Source organism: Argentina silus (assembly GCF_951799395.1).
Source record: "Argentina silus genome assembly, chromosome: 15".
In the NCBI taxonomy this organism is placed as follows: Eukaryota; Metazoa; Chordata; class Actinopteri; order Argentiniformes; family Argentinidae; genus Argentina; species Argentina silus.
Window position 1 is genome coordinate 17,218,340 of NC_139669.1, and position 9,707 is coordinate 17,228,046.

General features: G+C 49.4%; 1 protein-coding gene across 3 annotated transcripts; it reads left to right on the plus strand.

Moving 5' to 3' along the window:
- Nucleotides 1–479: 479 nt before the first annotated feature.
- LOC310815945 (uncharacterized protein) lies at nt 480–7,261 on the plus strand. Of its 3 annotated transcripts, none has more exons than XM_083685906.1 (12): nt 480–729; nt 950–1,038; nt 1,205–1,386; nt 1,690–1,769; nt 2,000–2,123; nt 2,399–2,525; nt 2,773–2,834; nt 3,103–3,211; nt 3,457–3,624; nt 3,796–3,887; nt 4,184–4,298; nt 6,987–7,261. In XM_083685906.1, exons 1-12 carry the CDS (start codon nt 497–499, stop codon nt 7,073–7,075), a joined length of 1,470 nt encoding a protein of 489 aa, XP_083542032.1. In that variant the 5' UTR covers nt 480–496; the 3' UTR covers nt 7,076–7,261. The 3 variants fall into 3 exon arrangements, with proteins under 3 accessions (XP_083542032.1, XP_083542034.1, XP_083542033.1); XM_083685908.1 differs by lacking the exon at nt 6,987–7,261 and adding an exon at nt 5,246–6,537; XM_083685907.1 differs by lacking the exon at nt 6,987–7,261 and adding an exon at nt 6,029–6,537.
- Nucleotides 7,262–9,707: the final 2,446 nt, after the last annotated feature.

Sequence of the window (9,707 nt, forward strand, 5' to 3'; positions counted from 1 at the left end):
TGGTCAAACTCCACATCCAGAGAGAGCAGCTCAGCTGTCACACACATAACAAACGCCCACCTTCTACTTCCCGCATTGTGATTGGACACCGTCAATGAAGTCCTCATTGTCTCGTCATTTGATTGGCTATCAATACAGGAAGTTGGAAGCAGACTTCGAGCCAGACATAAACAGCAGACTATCGAACGGCCCCCCATGTCGTCGCTTGATGACATCTTCACAGTACCAAATGAAAGTTATTGATTCAGCTATGCTCTCCTACCCCAAAGCTATTCATTATACTGCCCGTTTAAAACGGCATAGAAATGAGCCGGTGAATAATGATGCCCTAATCACGTTCAAGAGGAATAGCAAAAACAATCCAGTGACTTTTGTTATGTAAACACCGTTGTTGGAAAACTTGTTTGCGTGGCTCCGTGCTCGACTGCTTTTGCTGGCTACTTTGCCGTTTGTTGAGGCTGTCTCCTTGGTGTCAGGGAATGTCCTATGTCCCGCTATGAGTCTTGAGTTCCCCCTGAGCCCTGCCGCTCCAGTTACCGAGGTCACTCCGACTTTCTTCGACGAATTCGCTCTCGTCCCGGTGTCTAGCTCGGGGGAGGCGGGCGAGGATGAACCGGGGGGCCGTGTCGTTGCACCTTTCTCCGGGGAGGGGACTCCACCTCTACCTGTCGTGTTCATTGATGGAGTGCCTGTCACCTTGTCAGTCCAGCAGGCCGACGGCCAGCAGAGGTAGAGACCGGAGACCGAGTCTGTGGCCCTCAGTGGACATGCAAGAGGACCGCTAGTCTAAGCCTAGACTCATCATTACCATATTGAATTATTAAATTTACTTGACAGTCACTTGACACTGTGAAGTTGATACAGTCTGTCATGTCCTTATGTATATTGTCAGAGTCTGATCCGTCCTGTATCGACTAAAGCACTGCATGTCATGTCTTGTGTATCTCAGAATATTGTGCGTGGCAGCAGACATCCACGGTGGCAGTGTGTCCTACGTGGAGATGACATCAGAGGCAGGCATTGAGCTGCACTCGGATGGTAAGAGTAGCCCTTGTAAAAACATGACTACATAAACGTATTCAAATCTATGTCACTTTACGTAAGTAAAGAGTGTGTGTGTGTGTGTGTGTGTGTGTGTGTGTGTGTGTGTGTGTGTGTGTGTGTGTGTATGTGTATGTGTGTGCGTGCGTGTGCATGCATACAGCCCCTCCACAGCCCCTCTTGTCATCCCTCCACTCTGGTGTGGAGCTCCACTTGGTGGACCCCCTTAGTCCTGCCCTCCAGCCCCAGCTCGCCCTGCCTCCTCTGGGCCTGCCGGTTGCTCTTCCTCCCCTGCTGCTGGAGGAAGAGGAGGAACCACTGGAGCCCAACACACACAAACCCAAGGTAGAGAAAGCTACCAGCTAACAGTGATACAACACATGTATTCCTAACTAACTGTATAACTCAGAGCTGCATAAACTCACAGATTCACTGGCCAATTCACTTTCTGGCTCTGATGAAGTATAAAGGTCATCATATTCTCACAAGATATTTATGTGGAGTCTTCCATCCAGGCTCTATCTGACCTCCAGGGGGGTGTTTGCCCGTTCTCTCTGTATCCAGAGCTTATGGGTCCATGCTGAGGCTGTGAGAGCAGGTCGGTCAGTGATGATCAGGGATGTCTGTGTGTGTGTCTCCATGCTGTAGAAGCGGAGAGGTGGCTGGCCCAAGGGGAAGAGGAGGAAACCGCAGAAAGAGTTAACGGCACCGAGAGCTCCTACAACTGGGTGAGAAACACGCACGCACGCACGTACGCACGCACACACACAGACGCACACAGACGCACACACAGACAGACACAAACACACACACACACAGACGCTCACACACACACACATGCATGCATGCACGCAGACACACACACACACACACACACACACACACACACACACACATACACACACACACACAAGGGAAACAGAAGGGCTGATTCAGCCTTTGTCTCTGTTGATCTCAGGTACGTTCTATTTGTTAATGAGCGTAAGCTGCAGCTGAGGGAGGAACACCCGGAGTTGCCCTTCCCAGAGATCACCCGCATGCTGGGGCTCCAGTGGTCCCACCTGCCCCCCCTGGACAAGCAGGTCTCCCTCCTCCACCCCTCCTAGTCTAAGGCTGACAGCCAGGCTGCCAAATCTACAACACCTAGAAACCCTGTATCCCCCCAACACCTAGAAACCCCCGTATCCCCCCGTATCCCCCCCCCCCCCCCCCCATCTAAATGTAATCCCTGCCCTGCCCTGTCCTAGAACTCCCAACTCCTTATCTCTGTAACCTCCGTAATCTCTACCTATGCAGTGTCTCTTTCCTGGGCTGTAGAAGTAACCCCCCCCCCCCCCCCCCCTCTGTCCTGCTGCAGAGGTACAACCATGAGGCGGAGAAGGACAAGCAGCGCTACATCACAGAGCTGATCGCCTACCAGAACACTGGTGCCTACCAAGCCTTCCTCAGGAGGAAAGCCCTGAGCAGGGGCCCAGAGTTCTGTGGTGTGTATGTGTGTGTGTGTGGGTGTGCATGCGCACGCTTGTGTGTGCGTGCGCTTGTGTGCAATTTTTCTGTCGTGTGTGTGTCTTTAATGCAGGCCATTGTGTAAGTGGCTACGAGGATGTAGATGTTGATGATGATGGTGATGATTGATGGTGATGATGGTGATTGATGGTGATGATTGATGATGGTGATGATATTGATGGTGGTGATGATGATGATGATGATGATGGTGGTTGTTGTGGTCAGTTCTTCAGAGTGTTGACACTGAGATGGAGGAGGAGGAGGCTGTGTCTCTGAAGGCTGTAGATGTGAGTAGCTTTCTCCTCTATCATCTCTACACACACACACACACACACACACACACACACACACACTCTATCTGACCTGAACACAGCACTTCTTACCCTGCCTGCCTAACTCTCACCTGTCTCTCTCTCTCTCTCTCACACACACACACACACACACACACACACACACACACACACACACACCTCTAACCACCACATCCTCACTAACACACACTGACACATGGTGCCGTTTAGAGAATGAGACAGTTTCTCTCTCTCTCTCTCTCAGGGGGATGAGAGTAGTGATCTGTTCTGTCCTACCTGTAATCAGTACTTCATCTCTCTGCACAACAAAAAAGAACACCTTCTAGGCAAACAGCACCTCCAGGTCCTCACAGGTGTGTGCGTGCCTGCGTGCCTGTGTGCCTGCATGCCTGCGTGCCTGTGTGCAGTATATGAGTTTTTATTTTCTATGTGTCTTATGTGTTAAAGAAAAAACTACTCAATGCAATAACAGTGTTTCACCAGTAGATGGCCATGTCTCTATTTTTTATGTGGCATAACTTTGGCTTTGCGTGTGTCTGTGTGTCTGTGTGTCTGTGTGTCTGTGTGTCTGTGTCTGTGTGTCTGTTGTCATGCCCAGAGGAGTTTGAGAAGGCCACAGCAGGCAGCCAACAGCAGGCTCCTGGGCTGGAGGGAGAGGATGAGGAGGAGGAGGAGGATGAAGAGGAGGCAGAGTTAAGTGCTCTGTTGGGTCTGTCCTCTCAGGACACCAGCGTGCTGCAGGAACTGCTGCTCAGTCATATGAATAGTAAGATGAGTATGATTACACTTGATTGGACAACTATGTTAAATATGATATTCTCATCTGAGGGACGGGAAAAAATAAAATAGCTTTTCCCCTCCCTCCCCCATCTGTCTCTCTCTCTCTCTCTCCCTCTCCTTCTTCCTCCCTCCCTCCCTCCCTCCCTCCCTCCGGCAGTGAGGGACTTTGAGCTGCAGCACTTGGAGGTGTGTGTGACTCAGGAGAGGCGGAGACAGGAGCAGCTGAGGGCGGAGCTTCAGGACCTGCAGGTCAGGGCTCAGCTCTCCCATGTGACCCCAATTACCCCTGACCTCACAGAACTGTGGGCCTTAGAAAGGACTACTGTATGAACATGTGTTTGTCCAGTTGCCCTCTCCCCCTCCCCCTCCCCCCCCTCTCTCTCTCCCTCCCAGTTTACATTCATTTCGTTAATCACTAATGTATTTGCTTGCAGGGAGCAATATAATGTTGCCAAAGTAAACTCTCTCTCTCTCCCTCTCTCTCTCTCTCTCTCTCTCTCTCTCTCTCTCTAATACACACACTTCATCTCTCCCTCCCACTGTAGGAACGCAAGGTGTGTTTGGAGGCTGAGTTGGAGGTTCTCGGGGCCTCCAGGAAGAGGCTGGATTCTCAGCTCCACACACTCACCCTCGACCCGCTCCTGCCTCACACACAGACAGGTGACAGAGAGATGGGGAGGGAGGAGAGGGAGAAAGTGTGGGAATGAGAGGCTAGGAAATAAGGAAGTAAAGAGAATTGATTGCTTCACAGCTGGCCCCTTGAGGCTGTTATGTAAATGAAACTTGATTAGGAGATTATTGCAATCCAGTTGGAGGGATAAAGGCTCTTTACTGCTTTTGTGCAAACACACACACACACACATACACACACACACACACACACGCACGCACACACGCACGCACACACGTCCGCTCCTGAATTGAGTAATGCAGCTCAAACTATAGGTTTTGAATAATAAGCTTGTTATGACTCCAATCCCTTTCATTATGCTAATCCCAGCGGGTCGGATCCAGTTGGATCCACACAGCGACCCGGTAGGAGGGCCAGACAGTCAGAAGGGGGCCGGACAGACAGACAGTCAGGAGGAGACAGACAGTCAGGAGGGGACAGACAGACAGAGAGTCAGGAGGGGACAGACAGAGAGTCAGGAGGGGACAGACAGAGAGTCAGGATGGGACAGACAGTCAGGAGGGGACAGACAGACAGTCAGGAGGGGACAGAGAGTCAGGAGGGGACAGACAGACAGTCAGGAGGGGACAGACAGTCAGGAGGGGACAGACAGAGAGTCAGGATGGGACAGACAGTCAGGAGGGGACAGACAGACAGTCAGGAGGGGACAGACAGTCAGGAGGGGACAGACAGACAGTCAGGAGGGGACAGACAGTCAGGAGGGGACAGACAGGAGGGCCCAGACAGGAGGGCCAGACAGTCAGGAGGGGCCGGCCAGACAGTCAGGAGGGGCCAGACAGACAGTCAGGAGGGGACAGAGAGTCAGAAGGGGATAGACAGTCAGAGTCGTCCTCAGGCTGAAGATGGTGATGATGGAGAAAAGGAGGAGAGTAGATGATCTCACACCTCTGCCAATGCTCTTTCTTCACTTCAAAAGGTCGTGGCCCAGGTTGTGAACAGTGAACAGTGATTGTGAAAGGATTGGAGAAGGCCATGTGATGGACACTCTCCAACAGCTTCACATTATGAATTATACATCATCATAATTATACATTATTGATCACCTACCTCCAGTACTGCTCAGCCAAGACTGGAGAGATGATGAAAGAGATGTTGTGAAATAAAACACATCTACATCAAACATGTTGTCCGCCCCACAACCAGTCAGTGTCATTTAGGAATTTTACTATTGGTCTTTACCTTTCGGGCCAATCAGTGTCATTTTATAAATGCTGGATCTCGAAGGCGGGACGCATCATTCACCCAAGTCTGGTCCAAATTGTCCCAGCGGTGTCTGAGATATCGTATGTGACACACAGTACCAGTCAAAAGTTTGGACACACCTTGCCAAGAGTGTGCAAAGCTGTCATCAAAGCAAAAGGTGGCTACTTTGAAGAATCTAAAATATAAACCATAATCTGGTTTGTTTAACACTTTTTTTGTTTACTACATAATTCCTTATGTGTTCCTTCATAGTTTTGATGTCTTCAATATTAATGTACAATGTAGAAAATAATAAAAAAAATAAAGAAAAACCATTGAATGAGAAGGTGTGTCCAAACCTTTGACTGGTACTGTACAAACATACAAACGGATGGAGACCGATCCACAGTCCCCTCCCCGCTGTCGCCATGGTAGATATGGCATAACTTCAAAAACAGGCCGCCATGACAGTGTTGAAGCACCCGACACTGAGAACGTTTCCCCCTGCTGTCTCTAGGCAACCGGCTTCCGCAGGAGCAGCCTCCGCCCACCGTCGCCGTGGCGAAGTGAGGCGGAGCCGCGCAGGAAAACGTAACCACGGCAACAAGAGAGGTTACCGTTTAGAAGGGACACTTGCGGGTTCGCTCTCCCTATGGAGAGACGCATTCATTCATACCCTCTCTGTCTGCAACATGGTCCGAATGCTCCCCGGTATCTATTCAGCCTTCCAAGGGCCTTTTCACCACCAATCTTCCGCCTCACGACCGATCTTCCGCCATAGATTGAAAACCCATCTCTTCAGGCTCTTCATCTTAACAGTCCTTCGTAAGACCTCTTCACCCCCACTACCCTCCCTGTACTAACCCTAACCCCAACCCTAGAGACCTCTTCACCCTCACTACCCCCCCCTATACTAACCCTAACCCCAACCCTAGACCGCTTCACCCTCACTACCCCCCCCTATACTAACCCTAACCCCAACCCTTGAGACCTCTTCACCCCCACTTCCCCCTCTGTACAAGTTCTCTCCTGTTAATAAATAAACAATTTAAAAAAAAAATTGCGTCTGGCATTACGACTGCCAATGGCCCCTGGTGTGAGCATTGATTACTTTGTCTTATGATGTCTGTTGGATAGATAATTCACTTACTTAAACAAATGTATTTGTTGTAAGTCGCTTTGGATAAAGGCGTCTGCTAAATGCCATAAATGTAATGTAAATGTAAACTTCGGGAGCGAAGTCTGACAGCAGCCATGTTGACAGCAGTTGTGGTTATGACTCAGATGATGCTGTTATAATAGGAATAACAGTGTATGGATGTATGTTTATGGAGTGTATTTCCTCGAGCTCAAAGAACCGAGCGCAGTAGTGAGGGGATCTGACATCATCCACTAGGATTGAGGGATATACGGTCGTCGGCTGTTCCGAGGCGGGCTTCACGCCTCTCCTCACATTGATCTGTGGCTATTCTTAGGCTCTGAAAGGCGCGAGGATGAGGAAGATGATGAAGAGGACGATAAAGAGCATGAGGAAGCCCGGGAGACAGAAGGGGCCGCACTTTAAATCGGGAGCCTGAGGGGCCGTCGGCAGCTTTACGTGTTCTGTCTTGTTTGGTTTGGGGATTGAAGTGTTTCTTTCGTTTTTTTGGTTGTTTTTTTTCCCTGTGGTTTTGTTTGTATTGTGTGATGAGTCAGTTCTCTTAAGTGTTGTAGTGTTACTAAACTCATGGATGTCTAGACCAGGAGAGAGAGACAGAGAGAGAGAGAGAGAGAGAGAGAGAGACAGAGTGAGAGACAGACAGACAGAGAGAGAGAGAGAGAGACAGAGAAAGTACAACACACATCCATGCACACTGACACTCACTTACACCAACACTCGTACTGTGTCACACACACACACACACACACACACAATCTATGTTTTATTGCTGTGAGCTGTGGAATGTTCCTTCCCATGATTGCTCTTCTGGTACTAGACTCTGCACAAATACACACTACAACGCTGAACATGATCTGCTGATGGAGCTGATGGATGTACAGGATAGATTCAACAGTTTGCTTTCCAATGTAATACATACAGAACATGCTTTGTTTACTGTTTCAACCGCGGAAGGGAATGGTCCAACTGAGCCAAGTAGTAACTGCCATGCAGCGGTGTGGGTGTGGAATTAATAGGGGTATTTTGTAATGGAAGGCACTGGAATATGTAATGGAACAGTTCTATTTCCATAACGTTCTTCTGTTCTCCTGCCCTGGAACCCAAATCAAGGAATATGTTTACATTTGCTCTCTGAAAGGACGTGAAAAAAATAAACGGGACTCCAAGCACTTTCTCTAGCAACCCACACGGTCCGTGTAGTGTGTTTGGATGTGTTGTTTGTTTTGGGCTGTTTTGGGGGATAGATGTGGAACATCCGACTCATGTACTCTGACTAATAGAGGATGAGTCATGGCTAAGAAGGTTAATTAACTGCATATGAAACATTACGCCATTACTGGCAGGCTGTGACAGGATGGGTCTTGGAAAAGACGACGTTTAATGCCTGTACTTATAATTGGGACTGGGGGACACAGACGTGTGTGTGTGTGTGTGTGTGTGTGTGTGTATGTATGTGTGTGTGTGTGTGTGTGTGTGTGTGTGTTTGTGTGTTTGTGTGTTCTATGGTAGGGAGGGGACAATCTGCAATATAAGTGGGCTCATTTGATTAGCTAAATCTCCACAGAGCTCAGTTTCTCTCAGGACCCACCTGGGCACTTCAGACCATTCCTAAAAGAGCTGTCTTAATTAGTTTAACATGTTCATGCTCATGAATATGTTAAGCTGATTATGTCAAATGCTCAAGAATATGTTAAAAATGTAAGCTAGTTATGCAAAGTTTGGAGGACATTGGCCCTCTCTAAATGAGGGAATCATCTTCTTTCAGGAATGCCATAGAAATATAGTGATTAGAGCTGCCATCCCCAACACCCTAGTCCTGCCTAGCTACAGTACCAAAACCCTAGTCCTACCTAGCTACCAACACCCTAGTCCTGTCTATAGTATAGCCCCAACACCCTAGTCCTGCCTAGCTACCAACACCCTAGTCCTACCTCGCTACCAACACCCTAGTCCTGCCTAGCTGTCATCCCCAACACCCTAGTCCTGCCTAGATACCAACACCCTAGTCCTGCCTAGGTACAGTACCAAAACCCTAGTCCTACCTAGCTACCAACACCATAGTCCTGCCTACAGTATAGCCCCAACACCCTAGTCCTGCCTAGCTGTCATCCCCAACACCTTAGTGCTCCCTAGCTGTCATCCCCAACACCTTAGTGCTCCCTAGATACCAACACCCTAGTCCTGCCTAGCTACCAACACCCTAGTGCTACCTAGCCCCAACACCCTAGTCCTGCCTAGCTGTCATCCCCAACACCCTAGTCCTGCCTAGATACCAACACCCTAGTCCTGCCTAGCTACTAACACCCTAGTCCTACCTAGCTATCAACACCCTAGTCCTGCCTAGCTAGAAACCTGACATACCAGGTAATCCTTATCCCTGAAAATGGATAACAGCCTCAAATGACCTGACCATCCCTTTCATCAATCAATAACTTTATTGTTCCAGTTACATTCATTATGCAGCCAGGAATTTACAATATCGCTGACACTGCACATACAATTGACAAAACACACAGCACAACAACATCCACACTACAGAGCTGGTCATCAAAAGAAGCACCTTCCTGATAAGTCAATCCCTCTCTGCCTATATTTTAAATTCCCACCACATTACCCACAAACATCCACCCCCCCCCCCCTCCTCCCCCATGGCCCCTTCCCTCCTCACCCCTCCCCTCCCCATCCTTATCAGTCCATCTATGTCAGTGTGCTGCTGGCCTCAGCAGTGAGCATTAGCAACAACACCCCCCCCCCCCCCCCCACAGTCCTCGGCCCTCCAGCGATGGGCTACATATGCTGTAGCTAAAGCGTGCAGTAATGTGTGTGTGTGTGTGTGTGTGTGTGTGTGTGTGTGTGTGTGTTCTGCTGCGGAACGCCACTCTGACGGGCACAGTGGCAAAGAGAGAGAGAGAGACAGAGAGAGAGAGACAGAGAGAGAGAGACAGAGAGAGAGAGACAGAGACAGAGAGAGAGAGAGACAAGCAGCTAGCCGGGCATGAGTAATGCATCCAGGGAATCTGGGTCACAGTCACACGAC

Coding starts and splice junctions, on each gene's coding strand:
- LOC310815945 (XM_083685906.1), top strand. CDS start 497: ATGAGTCTTGAGTTCCCCCTGAGCCCTGCCGCTCCAGTTACCGAGGTC. Junction 2,526..2,772: donor CAGGGGCCCAGAGTTCTGTG/GTGTGTATGTGT, acceptor TGTTGTGGTCAG/TTCTTCAGAGTGTTGACACT. Junction 3,212..3,456: donor GCACCTCCAGGTCCTCACAG/GTGTGTGCGTGC, acceptor TGTCATGCCCAG/AGGAGTTTGAGAAGGCCACA.